The 17,315-nt window shown below is 58.3% G+C and overlaps 3 protein-coding genes across 3 annotated transcripts; 1 reads left to right on the top strand and 2 right to left on the bottom strand.

The window, feature by feature from the left end:
• Positions 1–97: 97 nt before the first annotated feature.
• Positions 98–3,184, bottom strand: CFAP73 (cilia and flagella associated protein 73). Its single transcript, XM_074921551.1, is given in 9 exon segments — positions 98–375; positions 474–632; positions 918–1,139; positions 1,266–1,466; positions 1,534–1,638; positions 1,767–1,872; positions 2,511–2,577; positions 2,580–2,747; positions 3,178–3,184. Coding segments are annotated over 9 exon segments (1,182 nt in total). The 3' UTR covers positions 98–228.
• Positions 3,185–3,535: 351 nt separating this feature from the next.
• On the bottom strand, positions 3,536–12,953 carry VSIG10 (V-set and immunoglobulin domain containing 10). Its single transcript, XM_074920726.1, is given in 9 exon segments — positions 3,536–4,210; positions 4,372–4,532; positions 5,416–5,428; positions 5,858–5,968; positions 6,502–6,795; positions 7,670–7,951; positions 11,679–11,963; positions 12,673–12,817; positions 12,819–12,953. Coding segments are annotated over 9 exon segments (1,494 nt in total). The 3' UTR covers positions 3,536–4,142.
• Positions 12,954–14,060: 1,107 nt separating this feature from the next.
• Positions 14,061–16,773, top strand: PEBP1 (phosphatidylethanolamine binding protein 1). The gene is made up of 4 exons (XM_074920735.1): positions 14,061–14,231; positions 14,620–14,729; positions 15,321–15,421; positions 15,873–16,773. The coding sequence occupies exons 1-4, from the start codon at positions 14,097–14,099 to the stop codon at positions 16,088–16,090; spliced, it is 564 nt and encodes a 187-aa protein (XP_074776836.1). The 5' UTR covers positions 14,061–14,096; the 3' UTR covers positions 16,091–16,773.
• The last annotated feature ends 542 nt before the right edge of the window (positions 16,774–17,315 follow it).

The raw sequence follows: 17,315 nt of genomic DNA, 5'->3' as shown, positions 1-17,315 counted from the left end.
TGCCTGGGGTGCCCCTTGCAGGAGGGAAGCCCAGGGGGTTAGGCTTTGCCCTGAGGGCCCTGGCCCCTGCCTTCGCCACCACCCTCTGCGTCACCTCTCATCTGGGGGGTGCCCAGACTTGTTAGGGAGTGACCTCCATCCCCAGGGGGGTGCTGGGGGTCCTGGGGCCCCACACTGGCCATGGCAGCCTCTCCCCAGCCCCAGGAACAGGTGATTGTCTCTGGGGGGCTATTCCTGGGTTGGAGGCACCCTGGCACCCCTCTGGCGCTGTGGGTGCGCGCTGGTGGCTGCAGGCAAGGGTGGGGGACATGGCCCCATCTGCCGGGGGCACAGCTCGGCACAGATGGCAGCCAGGTCCTGCAAGCAGAGCAGCACCTGTGGAGGCAGGGACCTTGATGCCACAGCCATCTGGGGACGCAAATGTCTCTGTGTGCCCCCCAGCCCCACCACTGCAGGGAGGAGGCTGTGCTGACCGTGTCCAGCTGGGCCTCGCTGTCCTCCAGGGCCACATCCACGGGGACCTTGAGCCGCGCAGTGGTGAGCTGGAAGAGGTTCAGCACCGCCAGCTTGGCCTGCCCCAGCAGCTGGGTCTTCTGGGCGGCCGTGCTCTGGACGTGGGCCCAGCGGGACTCCTGGGGGACAGAGCAGCAGAGAGCCCTGGGCCCCCCCCAGCCACTGCCCCCTGTCCCCTGCACCCCCCAAGCTGGGTCAGGGGCACCCGAGGTTCCTGGCTGAGGGTTCCAGTGTCACTGGTGATGTTTTCTGGGTGCACCGGGACCCCCAGCTCAGCCCAGGGGCTGCACCCCGGCTTACCACCACCACTGCACTGGGCACCTCCCCTCTGCAGCACGCCAGGGGTCCATACTGCCATCCCTCTCCCTGGGGGGGGTCCTTGAGCACCCCATGTCCCCCCTTACCCCCTGGAGCCTGACGTGGCGGGCAGCCCCCAGCTGCGCACGGAGCTGGGCCACCTCGTTGTTGGTGCGCAGGAGCTCACTGTCAGCTTCCTCCTGGTACCGCTGGAGCCGTGCCCGGCCCTGGGCCAGTCGCTCCTGCCCAGCTTCTGCCTGTTGTGCCAGGGCTGCCCGCACCCCTGCCAGTGCCCCGAAATGGGCCAGCATGGCCGGGACATCCTGGAACTGGGCAGCGGGAGGGGCCTGAGAGGATGCAGGGGTGGGGGGGCTGCTGCCCCGGACGGGGCTGACCCCCACAAGGGGCCTGGGGACATGCAGGATGGCACCGCAGGCCAGGGACCCCGCGCTCACCTGCCCCATCCTGGCCAGCACGTCCCGCAGGTAGTCACCGAAGGTGCGGAGGCTCCGCAGGCACCGGGCCAGGCGGTCCCTGCGCCGCAGCAGCCCCGCGAGCTCCTGGCGCAGGCGGGCGGCCTCGGCAGCCTGCCCCGCCGCCCGCGCCCGCGCCTCCTCCGCCCGCCGCAGCGCCCGCTCCCGCCTCGCCGCAGAAGCCTGCGGCACGAGGATGGGGTCAGCGGGACCCTGGCAGCCAGCCCGGCCTAGGCCCCCGCCCTGGCACCTTAAGGAAGGCGTCGAATTTGAGGATGACATCCCGGAGCTGCTCTTCCCTCCGGCCCAGCTGGTGCCGGCGCTGCGCCAGTCGCTCCATCCTCTGCTGAAACTCCTGCGGGACCGTCGGGTGCCGAGAGCGTCGCCCCACGCCAGCGCGCCCGAGGCGGGGACGGGTGTGCCAGCCCGTGAACTTGTCCCCCCGGGGAGGGGACACGTGGGGGGGCTGAGGGCTGCCCTTACCTGCCGCCGGCTCTGCAGTGCCCGCTCCAGCTCCGCCACCTCCCGCCTCTTCAGCAGCAAGCGCGTGGAGGGCGGCAGGGCAGCTGCATCCCCCGTCGGCACCATCCTGCCGCGGGTGGCGTGGAGCTCATCGTGCCCCGGGGTGGGGAGAGCCCAGGCAGGGGCACCCACCACAGTGGCACAGCTGGGGCCCCCCAGAGACCACCGCTGCCTGTGGGGCTCAGCACAGGGGCCACTCTCCCTCCACCCACCCTCCCACTTCAGTTTCCCTCCCCTCAGAGCCCCCCAGTGCCCCTGTAGCACCCACGGAAAGACACAGCACGACACAACCACAGCTGATTAGACCCCGGGGAAGCCCCCTGCCCCCCCCAAGCCCAGAGCAGGGCAACAGGCACAGCAGCTCCCCGGTTCCAAGGTGGGGACACCGTGTGAAAGCTACACAGGAGACTGTGAGGGAGCATGTGGGCACCCAAGTGTCCCGGCAGCTCTGGATGGGGTGCATCTGGAGTTATCGGGGTGCCCTCCCCTCCCTGGGTGCTCCAGCTGGGGACACACCACAGACCCTCCCTGCCTGGGGACCCAGCACCCACCCAGTGGCACTCTGGGGAGCCGGCGATGGGAACACAAACCGACAGGCCGCCCCGCTGCCGAGCCCTTGCTCTCCTCCAGCCAGCAGCACCCACCGCGGGAGCGTGTGGGCAGCTGCCGGTCCCACGGGGAGGACGGGGGGGGGATCTCACTCACGGCAGCCGCAGCCTGTCCCGGAAAGCCACGCACAAATACTGCTCCATGCCGAAAGCCACCTCGCCCGTGCCGCCTCCTCGGCGGAGGAGCGGGGCAGCCGAGATGGCGGCAGCACAGCACCGTTGCCAGGGGCAGCCCGAGGCTCCCGCAGTTCCCTGGGATTTTCCTGGCGTGGCTCCGAGCGAGGGCGAGGTGCTGGGTCCTGCCCCGCTCCCCCAGGGCCGGTGCAGAGGCTCCCTGGGGACAGGCTGCAGGCCGGTCCCACCGGGGTTCTCTCCCCCCCGGGGCTCTAGGGCCTTCCGCCCCCACTCCGGTCCCCCCCAGCCCCTCAGGAACCTCCACTCGGGCTCCAGGCCCCCTCAGAGTCCACCGCGCACAGCTGGACCCCCCACCCCCCCCGCCCCGCCCAGCGCTCACCCCCCCTCAGCTCTCCTCCATCTCACACTGTCCTTATTCACAGCCCAGGGAGGGCTCAGACCCGCTGCCCCTCACCACCTGCCCCAGGAGCGCCTCCTTTCCCCTCCACGTGCCCTTGGGTCCCCTTCGTTCCCCCATGTGCACCAGATCCCCTGGTTCCCCCAGTGCGTGCTCAGCTCCCCCCCTACCCTCCGCACACACTCCGACCCCTCGAGCACTCACTCCCCCGACACCCTCCACACAATCTCACTCCGCATTTGACGGTTTATTCCTGTTCCCCTCCACGCCCCCATCCCCGTTCCAGACCATCCTGCCCTGTTCAGCCATTCCTGCCCCTACAGCCTGATCGCCTCCCATGCCCCCCACACACACTCGGGTCCCCCCAGCTCCCCTCTGAGGACACAGCTGCTCCCCGTTGTTCCTGCTGTGCCTTTCCAGTCCCTCCCTTGACCCCACTGGGGGCTCAGACTTGACCTGTCCCTCCCTCCTCTCCCACACGCCCTGGCTCCTCCATTACCCACTCTACAGTTCCCTTCCCCAGCTGCCCTGATCCCCCCGTGCAGATCCTGCTCTCCTCATCCCCTCCCTGTATAAATTCCCTCCATGCTTTCCATCACAGCCAGGAATCCCCCTAAAAACCACACTGCAAGGTAGAGATTAACTCCCAACTTAGATAACGGAGAAACATTTCAGAAGGAATAGAGGAAAAAATATTTGTAATAAAAAGAATTAAGCCTCCCTAGAGTCAGCATCACCCTTGTCCTGCCTGTGCAACTGTTGTTTCTTCTGTTATCCCAGGACCCCTGCAGCCCCATGGAGACTTTCTCCATCACGCTCCCCACAACCCCAGCACTGCTCGTGGCGCCTGGGCCAGAATCCTGAACTGGTACTGGAGTCCGCCACAGGCATGGAGAGGAGCGGGCTACTGGGACCCCCTTCCCCAGCTCTGCCTGCGCCGGGTGCCACCTTGTTAAAAAAGACACCCAAGACAAAGAGGAACATGAAGAGAGGGGAAGAGAAATGGAGAAACAAGTCTGGGGAAGGAGGGAATGAAAGGTGGGGCAGGGGTGAGGGGAGGGGGAAGTGGGGGTGCTCTGGCCGAAACAGTCCGCTGCAGGACCCCCACGGCCCGCGCTCAGCCCCACGGCGACGAGGACGAGCGTGACGCCGGGCGTCCAGCGGAGCTGCGTGTGCTTCTGCACGGAGGGGCGGGAACTACGTGCCTCGTGTCTCTCCTCCCGTGTCCTGCAGGGAGACCCCGGCGCGCTGCTCGCCATCGTCACCTACGCAGGGCACAGAGCAGCAGCATCTCAGCAGGAGCCAGCAAGCCGGACAACAGGAATTCCTCCCTCACGGCAGCTGCTCCTGGAAGACCCAGAGCTTAGCAGGGGAACAGGCAGGTCCGGCCCCAAAAGCAGGCCAGCGGGCAGGCGGCAGGGCTCACCTTCCGTCAGGCAGTTGAGGTGAGCAGCCTGGATGTGGTGCCCATTGACCAGCGCCATTGCCTCGTGCTTGGTGGAACTGCTCCTGCTCTCCTCCTCCCCCTTCCCCTCATCGTCATCATCTGAGTCCACCAGCACTAAGACATCACCCGAGTCTTGATTCCTGTGAACGGCAGAGCAAGCAGAGGAGGCTGAAGGGCTGAGGACAGCCTGTCCTGGCCCCTCCCTCCAGCCCGTGCCTGCCCTGGATCTGACAACCCTCTAACACCAAAACTATCAATTTTGATGGACTCTTCCAATACTGCACTAACCGTGTTCAGGGACCGGCTGGTTTCAGACCCTGCTGGCAGCAACACCACCAAAAGCGTTCTGCACTGCTTCCCACTGGTCTTCCAAAGTCCTCCAACCACTTCACGAATATTCACGTACTAAACCGCACAACCCCTCCTGAGGGGAGTTATTCTCCCCTCCCGTACCGACGGGGAAACGCAGGCACTCAGAAACGAGTCTTCCCCTGCAGCAGCACCACAGCTGTGGGAACAGAACCAACAGGGGCAAGGGCAGGGTGCGGGGCCAGGAGGGGTTCGAGCAGGAAGCAGAGAAGGAATCCAGCATGCCTGAACCCCCAGGCAGCTCTTGTTCATGTTCATGATCACACATCCCTCCTGAGGGGGAAGGACACGGGGAAACGCCCATACGGGGTGGCAGATCACCATTTCGATTTACTCTCCAAGCTGTCGGGCTCCCCTGTACCCAGGAGCAGCTCTCCTGCACAGCCTCCTCCCACACCCGCACGCCCCAGCGCGATGCCACTCCTGCTCTGGCACCGAGCGCCCTCCGATCCCCTTGTCCTCCTGCACCGAGTCTCACTCATCCCCACCACCCCCTTCCCGCGGGAGGCACAGCTCCCACGTAAGCACAGCTTTGTCTGGGCACAGGTCCTGCCTCCGAGGTGGATTCCCCACCCTACAGGGAGATCACCTCTGCCAGGAGATGACGCACTAGTGAGGCCTCTCAGGACAGGGCTGGGGAAAATCAACACTCACCTGAATGCAGCACCTGAATGGGAGAGAAGGGAAAAGACAGTTAGAAACCAGCCGCAGTGTGCTGCTGGCTTTACTGTACAACTCCTCCCAGTCCTGCCTGTGATAGGACGGTCTCTGGCAGCCACACAGATGTGAAGGTGACCTGCCCCCATATAGGATGGGAGCACCAGAAAGGTCATGAGGAAAGAGAAGACCCATCCCAGCACAGCTAAGGCAAGGAGAAGGTGCCTGAAACACTCAGCTAGGGAAGGGCCTCATGTTTCCAACCCATCTGCCTCCAGGGCTGACAGGGTTCTGGCCAGGAGCAGGATGAGACCCAAGGGCTGGGGTGATCATCAGGCTGAGTCCAGCACAGCAGAAGGGACAAGCTGGTTAGGGATAAAACCAGGCCGCCCCAGGAAGGGGTAACGCCCTCCCGGCTTGTGCAGAGGAGAGCTCCTACCTCTCAGGCACAGGAGGGGATTGTAGTACAAGATGATCCCGGTGATGGTGAGAACAGCCAGCAGGGACAGGACCACCACAGCACCCACCACCCCAATGATGTTCACCGGCTCTGTGGAGAGGAGACACGAGAGGTCAGCTTGGCACTGGGACATGGATGGATGAGGAATTTTCAGTGCAAGAGACACAGCAGGTCCCGATGCTGTCTCAGCTCCCATTTCTCATCATTGCAACAGTCCCACTTTCAGGCTCTCGTGTTTTGTTGATACAGAGAGCACCACAATAAGGCCCCTAATTTTGCACCCATGTGCATTTAGTGAAAGCAAGTCAACCCCTGCCCACTGCATCTTGAGCAGCTTGGCCCTGGGAGGAGCTCCTTTGCACTCACAGCCCCCAGGAGGGACCAAGGAAGCACATCCCTCAGGCCTGTTACGCCAAGGCGATGGGATCGGGCCTTTTCACCCTGTGATGAAGGGAGCCAATCCTGCATCTATGCTTGCTGCAAGTGTGTGGAAAGCATCCGCAGGCAAAGAGGGCTCTTGGTGGCAAGTGGAGCCCCATGGGGGTTTGCCAGCGGCCCCCGTGAACTGTGTTCCTGACTCCTCCTCAATCCCTGCCACAGCAACCCCCGGCAGCCCCACTCACCCTTCACCGTCAGGCAAACGAACAGCTCCCTCAGCCCCACGGGGTTCTGTGCCTTGCAGACGTAACAGCCCCCGTCGGTGCCCTGGGAGCAGTTCTGGATGGTGAGCCGGGACACGTTGCCCTCCTGGGCGATGAGGTACCTCCCTCCAGGTTGGATCTCCACCTCTGGCTGGGTGATGCCCCGCAGCCAGGTGAGCCTCGCTGCTGGGGTGCTCTCGGTCACACGGCACGTCAGGGTCACGTTGTCACCCACAAAACAGGTCTTTGGAGGCTCTGACTCCAAAGAAGGGATTTCTGAACAGCCCAAGGGGGAAATAAAAAAGAGAGTCAAGAAGGGAATGGAGGAGTTTAACATAACAAGCAATCAGCCATCTGACTTAATGATTAATAATTATTAACAGAAGGAAGTCAGACAGGAGTCCGGGACTTGAGCACTGTGGGTTTGGCACTCAGCTCACTCACTCAACTTCAGCAGCCTTACAAGGAGCGGTCTGAGCAACTTCCACGTTACTCAGTCCTTTTTTTGACACCTGCCTTTGCATCCCCAGGGAAGAATGGTCAGATGGTAGCCAGTGAGAAGATGGCAGAGAGAAGAAAGGCAGCCCAGGAATTTTCCTTGGGATCAGCAGAGCTCTTGTGTAGCCCTGACAACCCATGGAGGACAAATACAGCTCAGGTTTTCAAAAGCCACTTTATTCAGCTCCCTTAGATGCTTGAAGGGGGCCTGGGGGCATGCAGGACCCTTCTGCTATAAACCAGCCTTGCCAAACTTAATCTCAAGATGAAACTTAATCTCAAAATGAAACTTAATCTCCAGATGAGCAAGGCACTAAAACTGCCTCTCCCTGTCACTCAGGCACAAGTGCTTGCACAGGTGAAAAGCTTGGTGCAGGGAGATTTGTTGGCCCCGGAAGATGTACCCAAAACACAACTCACCTACACCTATGCCGTGAGGGGTCTCAGCTGCGGGACTCGTGCAGGCACCTCGGCACAAGCCCAGCCCTGCCACACTGCCTCGTTAGCATCTCTCCCTGAGGCAAGCGCCTGCAAGCCTGGCTTGCCTGCATGTTGCCTTAGTGCTCTGGAGGGCAGAGAATGACCGGGGTACCTGTCTGCTCCACCATTAGCAGACTCATTAACAGTTAATAAGACAGGCAAATCAACTCACTTATCTCCACAGTGCACGCAGGCTCCTCCTGCTTGACAACGTGGCTCCCAACACACTTGAACACTTTGCGGTGGGAGAGGTGGGAGCTGTTCAGCATTTCCACGTGGGTGTCCGAGGAGCTTGTGGAGCTGATGACCCAGCTTGAGTTCTCCAGATTGTGCCCCTCTTCTCTCCAGTGCAGGGTAGGGTGGGGGTACCCCCCAGGCCAGCTACAAAACAGCTGCAGCATCAGCCCCGATGAGGAAGTCTCAGCCCAGCACTTTGGGGCTGAGTGCGGTGGATCTATCAGGAAGAACAGCACATGGTTAGAAACATTTCTGAGCTCAGCTCTCAGCACCTCAGGGCTGGATCCCCAGCAAGTGCTTGTTTTTGCCACTGCTCCCCTTGAAAGTCTTCCTGGTTTCTCTGCCTGTCTTGCTCCCTGACCTGCATCCCACAGCCCCAGGGGAGCACAAGGACAGCCAAGAGGGACCAAGCAGGAGGCTGTCCTGCAAAACCCCTAACAGTAACCAAAGCCAAACCTTGAGGGACTAATGCGCAGGGAGGAAACAAATTATTGCCTCAGCTTTATCCAGCAGAGATGAGATAAGCACCTAAAAGCACAGTGGGGGAACAAAATCTCCATGCTGTCCTTGGTCCTCACGCCACAGCTATGAGGGGGTCACACCGAGTCACACTACTTGAGAACAAGGCTCTGCCTTTCCACGTTGCTGATACAAGCACTCAGATTTCCCAAGGGGCCACAGAAAGCATCAGGGCTCTTGCCTTTGCTCCTCAGGGCCACCAGCTCAAAGGCTGCCCCAGCAAGCCCAGCACATTTCTGAAGGAGACTGTTCTAGTGTACAAGATGCTCTGCCCACAAGGACTCCTGGTGACTTCAGCTCGCAGGGTCAGGGCCATGGACATGTGCCACTGAAGCCAAACCAGGTGTGCTCTGTTCCTTCCTGCACCACTGTCACTGCCGTGGGGGGCCAGATGGTATCGCTCAGCCACGCACCGCACTCTGTGTCCACACCACACTGCAGCAGTGGGGACAAACTCCAGAAAGAACATAGGTAGGGTAAGTCACTGCTGGCCTCATGCCAGGGCCACATGGTAACCACCACAACTTGTTTGTTATTTAAACACAGAAACAACTACATGATGGCAGGAGGAGGTCAAAAGTCAATAGTAACCCAAGAGCAATCCCTTCAGGCAGAGCAGGTCTTATGTTTCATGCAGTGTGAGTTCTTGTCTGTCTCCCACCAGCTGGTTTCACACACACCTCCCATGCACAGACACACACACGTGTTGTTTAACAGTCATAGGGATTCTGGACTCTGATCCAGGCTGAATTACCACACTGTGTCCCTGTGGCTGGCTTGCCTAATCCAACGCTGAACAAGACCCCACTGCGAGATCAGACGCCACCAAAGCAAGCCCCACACAAGAGGTGTCAGAGGGATGCCTGATGTTTATTTTGCAGAGCAGTTATTCAAGTGACTTTCAAATGACATAGTTAAAAAAACCAACATCATGGCAAAACCCCATGTGAGCTACAAGAACATACCTTCTTGGGGCTTGGCCTTCCAGGAACTATACACATGCATCTCATATGATCTTTGAAACCATCCACCTCTGGCAAAAAAGTTCTCTACAATACTTCCTCTGTCCCAGCTCTGGGTAGGTCTCATAACTGATCTGAATCCTGGCTGTGGTTCACAAGAGCAACCTGTCAGCCTGGATCACCAGAAACAGCCCCGTGAGGAAGGTGTCTGTGAGGCAGACACAGCCCTTCCGGGACATCCAGCCAGGGCACTGCACTGTCTGTGCTGGTTCCAGGAACCTGCCTCCTGAAGCCACCAGCTTCACGTTCTGAACTCCCAGGCCCTCCCAGTACATCTCTACTCTTCTGTCTAAATGCTAACAGTGATCTGTTCCCAAAATGTTAGTTAACATGTCAAAAACCTAAAAACCTCCAGTCCCCCACAACCAAAAAACTCTCACAAAACACCAGCAATAAGGACCTCAGGCCCACAGAAGAGCCAACAGCAGCGTGTATCAAATTGCACACAAACAGACCAAGGAATCCCTTGGAGGTGTGCAACTGCACGTTTCCTTCACACCCTGTGCTTCCCATCCAAAACAAACACAGAACAGTGGCTCAAGGCAGGGCTGCACCTTTGCTGTGTTACTAGAATGTTTACTCAACCGCTTGTGGCTTTTTTAAATGCAGTTTTAAGCATAAAAAAGATTTTTGGTACAACGCATGAGATGGGTTGATGACTGTCAACTGGTAAGTCCCACATGCATCCTACAGGTCCTGGGGGACTCTTACAGCAGTGCCTGGTCTATGTCTGAGAGGTTCACTCCAGCCCAGGCTAAGTTGCTCCAGTAACAATGAATGTGAAAAATCAGGGCCCGTGCTTCTTGTCTGAGGCTGAGAAGCTTTAATTCTGGCCTTTGCTGGTGCTTCTGCTGATCTAAAGCACCACCAGAAACACCTCTCTCACCTATTTAAGGGCACACCAGTGTCCCATATCACCTTTGTAACTTTTGGAAATTAATTGACACATTAATTTCACTCTAATAAATGAAGTTCAGAGTGCAGCACCAACACTTGGTATGCCATAGATATCTTTTGCTCGTGTTTTGCATCAATGCTCCAGATTTAGGGCTCCTGCCTCCTAAGTCCCATGACTACATACACATTCTCTGAAGCAGACTGAGGTTCAATTCCTCCACTCCAGCCCTCCATGACACTCCAAATCCCATCTACAGGTTCCTCACCCCAGGAAGGGAATTTTTACACGTGTGAATTTACAGAGATTTAATTTGTACAAAACAGGTACAACTTTTATAACACACACCCTTCACCAAACACCAAGAAGGAAGGAACACCCTGAATGCAAACAGAAAACGGGTCTCGCACACAGTAGATGTTGATGGAAAGACCAGCCAGAAAGGAAGGGGCCAACAGAGCACAGAGCTCTGTCACCAAAAAAGGCAAACTGGCAGCAGTCTTTCCCTCTTCTCAACCCTGTAATATGGGCTTGGCTGGCATAAAGGACAGCAGGTCACTGCCCAGGTCTGAGGGGCCAGAGCCTATGTCACACCTGATCAGACTTGGTGACGGGGCCAACAAACTAATTCATCATCAGCAGTGAAGAAGGAACAGAAGAGACATAGAGAGGACTTAATGACTAGCAAGAGTGGTACTAGCCATAGGACCTGCGCTCTCTGCTAATCTGGAGGGGGCTGTTCCACAAAAGAGCTGGGACATCCGGGCAAGATAATGTTCCCCTACAGAAGCAGGAAGGACCTGCACCAGCGGTGTGCAAAGTGACTCAAGCGCTCTCCAGCCTGACCCTCCACCTGTGCTGTGAAGATTTCTAAGACAACAAATGATTGAAAGAGGGATGGAAGTCAGAGAGGACCAAAAGACAGAACAGGAAAAAAAGGCTGAAAGAATGGAGTGTGCCGATAACAACAGGCATGTTTCCAGCAGGAAATCTGAGGAATGTGATGTTTTCATCAGAACTGGAAGGCTGCACTGTAAGACTCAGCTGAGGACCCTCCATCCTCACACCAACATCTACTTCAAACATGCACTTCAATCAAGGGTAGAAAAGACAGGGAGCAGCAGCCCCCACCCTAAGATTTACAAAGGCTCAAGTCAGCCAGATTCTGAGCCAAAGACCACCCAAGGAAGAGCTACAGGATATTAAAGATCTGTCCAAAAACTAGTTTATCATAAGCAGTGAAGAAGGAACTGAAGAGACATAGAGAGGACTTAATGACTAGCATTCTGTCCTCTGCATTGCACACAACTGGTCCTTGACAGACCATTTAGACAGATGTCTCGGTGCTTGTGAGTGAATGAGTAATTGAGTAGTATCTGCCTGCTCACTGACTTTGCATTATAAGGCCACCTTGCCCTTTTTTACATTATTTTTTCCACCAGTGCCAGGTGAATCTGGGGACCTGTGAGACTCAAGGGAGGAAATCCACAAACACAGGACAGACTTACTGGCTACCCGGAGCTGCACCCTGTGCTCATGGTCCGTCTTGTTCAGCACTTCCTTGCAAGTGTAGTTGCCTTCGTCCTGCACACGCAGCCCTGTGATGCGCAGAGAGCTGTTGTCTACCAGGGAGAAGCGGACATCCGGGGGGAAGGCAACCTTTGAGGAGAAGAGTGGTGGGAAAGAGTGTGGATCCCCTTGAAACCAAACCACCTCGGTTGCTTCTTTGGAGACATTTCGGCATAAAAGGAGGATGCTTCCTCCAACCTTCCCAAAGACCACTTCCTCTGTTCCTGCAAAACAGAAGCAACAGTGTTAAGGATGTAAGGAACCGGCAAAGCCCCCTTCCATCAGCATCTGATATATATCAACCCTCTGCAAAGCTTATTAGGGGGGTTCTTGTTAAAGGATCTCCCAGATGCAGACGCATGATCGGGAAGAGGGACGCAGCTTAAAAGGCTCAACTGGAAAGCAAGGACACGCTACTTCTGCCCGAGACAAGGGCAACAAACAAGTGACCCGAAGGAGCAGAGATGACTGGTGTTACAGCGCTAGTGACACCAGGTCACCCAACACGGTCACCCAACGTTTTGCTGGACCAGCCCAAGTAGCCTCATCCCTGCACGGTTCAGGGAAGCGCATGGTACTGAAAAAGGAGACAGAAGCCACCCCAATATCAACAGCCATCACGGAAGATGACACAACTGTTGATCTCCCCTGTTCGCCTTCCTGCTCTCCCCTTTCCCTGCCAAACGGCACCTGGCCCCTACAGCCAGCTCCCGGGGCTGCGGGAGTCCCCGCTTCTACCAGCCCCTCAGCGGCTGCCCGGCTTGTTTTCAAAGGGAAACCTTGTTACTTTCTGCGCAAAAAATTCCTTTTTTTCAAAAGAAATCAGTGTTAGGGCCCGCTGGGGAGCTCCCCTCAGGACCATGGCAGGCTGGGGTACCGCTCTAACAGCCGCTCACACGCGGTCGCCACTCCCCTCCCCTCAGCCCCGGCTACCTGCGGCGTCCCGGCGCGGCACCAGCCTCCAGACGCAGAGAGCGAGGAAGAACCGGGCTGGCGGCGTCCCGCCGGGGAGCCGCATCGCCGTGTGCCGCCGCCAGAGCCTCCCGCCTCGGGGAGGCGGCGCCGCCTGGCCTCCGCCCCAGCGGGCAGGCAGGGGAGGGCGGGCGGCTCTGTCCGGGTGCACCCGCCCTCCCCTGCCCGCTCACCGGGGCCCGTGAAGGGGGTCGGGTGTCAGTCCCCGCCGCCTCAGAGCCGCCATCTTGCGCGGCCGCCATCTTGGGGGCACCCCCCACCCCACCATCTTGGGCAGCCCCCTCAGAGCGGCCCGGAGACGGTTTCCCTGCCCGGGCGGCCAGGCACTGACCTCGGGTGCAGTCCAAGGATCGGGAACGTTTAACGTAAGGATGATGGTGGTGTTTCCAGAGGGCAAAACTAAGTGAAGGTAGTAAGCGAACACCCCCCCGCCCAGAGGATTTTCCATAGTTCAGCCACTTGGAGACACCCCAAAAGCAGCGGGAGTGGAAGAACAGTGACACATGACTCTGTGACCCGTACCACAATCTGTATGATTCTTGGGCATGGGCAAATTAAAAAAAACAAAACAAAACAACACAGCAGCTTAAACCAGAGCTGGAGAGGGAAGAAGCAGAGCACAGACAGAAGAGGGACTGGGAGAAGGAAGCAAGAAAGGGTAAAGGACGAGCTTCTCCACTGCTGGAGAGGTCCCAAGGAAATAGGGAACAAGGAAAGAAAGGTACAGATGTTTTCAGTTTTTTTAAAGGTGCCCCTCGGTGAATGTAACAACGTGCAGCCAGCATGCTGTTAAATGTTGGCCTTGAGTGTGTGAGGAGAAATTGTCCCACTGACAGTATTTTTTTTGTTGACGGATGCCAAGTGGATCCAACGGTCCTGCATTGTCCACCACTGCAGACAGCAACTTCCAGGCCGGTTTGTGACATTGGTTGCTCCTCTACATTACCCCCAGCAAGGGCTGTAAGGAACTGTCAGTACCCTCAGCTCCCTTGGGGACACCCGACTGCTTGGGGAAGGCACAACACGGCCAGCTTCCCAGCAACCATCACACACTGGGCCAGGGCGTGCACGGAGCAGAGTGCCGATATCCACGGGACTGCCCCCCCGGGCCCTGGCACATAAATTACGAGTTAATTAGCGGCCGTTAAGCAGGGGCAGCAGCGTTGCCTCAGGCGCCCGCTCTGCCGCCCTCGGCCCCTCCCGCCCTGGGCGAAGACAGGGCCGGCCGCCCGGCGGGGCCGCTCTAACAGCGGGAGCGGGGGAAAGGCTAGCGGCGCGCCTCCGCCAATGGGAGCGGAGCGTGGCGGCGCCTCCGCCAATGGGGAGCGGGGGGCGGCGCGGGGGCGGCGCAGGCGCAGTGCGCGCAGCGGGGCGCAGCAGCAGCCATGCCGGTGGACCTGGGGCTGTGGAGCGGGCCGCTGAGCCTCACCGAGGTGGAGCAGAAGCCGGCGCACCCGCTGCGGGTCAAGTATGGCTCCGTGGAGATAGACGAGCTGGGCAAGGTGCTCACGCCCACTCAGGTGAGCAGGGCCCTCGCCGCGCCCGGGGGTGTGGCAAAATGGCGGGAGACGGCCAAGCCTCTGGCGAATCCCACCGGAACCTGCCCGGGTGCGGGGGGGGAGCGAGAGGGGCCCTGCTTTGCTGCCGACTCTTGTACGGGGACGGCGCGGTCAGGCCCGGCTCCGTGCTGCAGGAGAAATCCTGGCGGCTCTCAGGGGCTGCCTGGGAGCTGGCATGAATGGCCTTGGATTCCTCGGGTGTTGCTGGCACGAATGGCCTTGAACTCCTCTGGTGTTGCTGCCAGCGCTGGTCACCCGTGGCCTCCGTGTGCGGTGCAGCAGGCTGGCGCAGGCTGCGCGGTGCAGGCAGCAGGGCTGGCAGCTTGTGCTAACGCTGTCATCCCTCCAGGTCCAGCATCGCCCCACCAGCATCGAGTGGGATGGCTGCGATCCCCAGAAGCTTTACACCCTGGTTCTCACAGACCCAGATGCTCCTAGTAGGAAGGACCCAAAGTTCAGGTAATGGGGGTGGGCGACTCCCTGTCTTGCCTGTGGATAATAGAGCATCCCTTGAGGTCTGAGCAGAGACTTAGGAGCAGGTCGGGAATGTGCTCCATCTAAGGTGCAGCGGTGAGTCTGGGGCTTGAAATAGAAAGTGTCCTTGCATCTCTCCTTGAGATGGGGACAGCACGGGGAGGAGCAGCTGCTTTTGCCAGGGGTGTTTGATAGTCTGTTGGAGAAGCACAGCATCTGATGCTCACTCTAATTTGGCACGTGTGTGAGTTGGAATTAGGTCTGTCTGTGCTGGCACTGGAGTTTGAAACTAGGGAGCAGCTCACCTTTCTCAGATCTGGCTCGGAAGCCTGTGACCACTCCTAGGGGAGCCACGGGGCAGGATGACAGAGCTGGTTTTGACAGGCTCTGCATCCTGAGGGTGGCAGGACCTGCTCTAGGACCAGTGTTCTTTGGGTTTGGCAAACCAGGAGGGACAGCTGTTATCTCCAGTACCTTTACACTGACAGCCTTATGGAAAAGCAGCAGCTTGGAGTAATGAAGCGTCTTAGCTGGCACTGTGATGCAGTCTTACTGGATTCTGCTTTCTCTTTTTAGGGAATGGCATCACTTCTTGGTGACCAACATGAAAGGCAATAATGTGGGGAGCGGGACTGTGCTGTCAGACTACGTTGGCTCTGGACCTCCCAAAGGAACTGGTTGGTACCTGGCTGCAGCAGCACCCACGCCCTGAGCCCAGCGGGCATGGGGGAGGGTGGGGAGGCCTGCAGAAAACTGGCTGCCTGCTTGGCAGGTGCTGCACTGTGGAAATGGCCCGTGCAGGACTGCGTGCCACTGCTTGTAGCCACGGCCAGCACAGACAGGTATTGCCAGCAGCCCTTGGTCTGGCAGCAAGCCGGGGCTGTTGTTCCTGCAGGTGGTAGGCAGTGGTGTGCCTGGTGGGGGAGAGGACGAGCATAAGCAGGACATGAGCTATTCCACCATATCTAGTGCATCTCTCTAAGCTCCTTTAGCTCCGTCCTACTTAGCCTTCTGATCCTGGAGGACACAGGTGTCTGTTTCCCTGCGCTCCTGGGGTGACTTCAGAGCAAACCTTAAACGTGGGAATTGCGGGTGACTGGCGCTTGTAACGCTGTCTCCTCCCCGCAGGGCTGCACCGCTACGTGTGGCTGGTGTACGAGCAGCCGAAGCAGCTGACCTGCAACGAGCCCGTCCTCTCCAATCGCTCCGGTGACAAACGAGGGAAGTTCAAGGTGGCTTCTTTCCGCAGCAAGTATGAGCTGGGGGTGCCCGTGGCTGGTACTTGCTACCAGGCGGAGTGGGATGACTACGTGCCGAAGCTCTATGAGCAGCTGTCAGGGAAGTAGGGTGAGGGGACCTGAAAAAGCACTGTGCAGCACCCCCTGCCCCCCCCTGGAGACCAGGCCTCTCAGAGCACGTTGCTGTAGTTTTGTTTGATTAGTGAGTTGATCCCAGCTGCCCCTGCACTGACCGTTGGAACCGTAACCCTGTCGCTGTCCCTGCTGCCCTGTCGGTGTGGCTGGGTCTGTGCTGTGCTTCAGCTGCCTCCCATAGGTAGAGGTGATTGCTAGCCAGAGGGCAAGGGGTCCCTGTAAGGGCCGCCCCCTCCAGGCTGACCTGTTCAAGGGAAACCAAAACCTTTGTGAATTAGTGTCACTTCAGTGTCTCTACTGTACTGAAATGGTATTGTGTGACAATGGTGTGGGTACAGAACCACTTTGGGGTGGGTGCTGGCTGTGTGGTCTCCCCTTTCCAGGACAGGAGATGGCAGTCTAAGGGAAACTCCCCCCCACTTTTTCTGTATTTTTACCCTCAAGTATTTGGCCAGTGCCTCCACTTCACTGCAGTGACCCACTGAAACAGTGAGGGTGTAGCTGGAGGAGGAGGCAGGGAAGATGATTTATAGTACTAATTTCTGCTCTCTGTTGCCACTCAAAGCTGAGAGACCACTTCGTTTTGTTCAAATTCTGTTGTGACCTGATGTTAATGTGCTGTTTCCTCACAGTGCAATTAAAAACTTACCAAGGTGGATGGTGTGGTTGTCTTCTTGGGGGATGAGGGCAGTGCTCATAGGGTTCCTTTCCTCCTCCTGGGGTAAAAAGGGGCTGGACCACCTGACAGGAGTTCCCCACTCCTCGCCATGCTGCCTGAAACAAGTGCTGAGGTTGGAGGAATGCAGCTTAGAGCGCTCACGGCTTTCAGTCCAACAACCTCTATTCGCTGCACCTCGATGAGTGGGTTCAGTTTTGGGCCCCTCACTCCAAAAAGGACATTGAATTACTCAAGCATGTCCAGCGAAGGGCAACGGAGCTGGTGCAGGGTCTGGAGCACAGGTCTGCTGGGGAGCGGCTGAGGGAACTGGGGGGGGGGGTAGGCTGGAGAAGAAGAGGCTGAGGGGAGACCTTATCAACCTCTACAGCTACTTAAAAGGAGGGTGCAGAGAGAGGGGATGAGTCTCTTGAGCCAAGGAACCAGGGATAGGGCAAGAGGTAATGGCCTCAAGTTGCACCAGGGAAGGTTTAGACTGGCTCTGAGGAAGGATTTCTGTGCAGAAGGGGCTGTTGAGCATTG

This window comes from Athene noctua, chromosome 17 (genome assembly GCF_965140245.1).
Source record: "Athene noctua chromosome 17, bAthNoc1.hap1.1, whole genome shotgun sequence".
NCBI lineage: Eukaryota > Metazoa > Chordata > Aves > Strigiformes > Strigidae > Athene > Athene noctua.
Note: the sequence above shows the minus strand (reverse complement) of the source record. Positions and strands in the feature narration are given on the sequence as shown.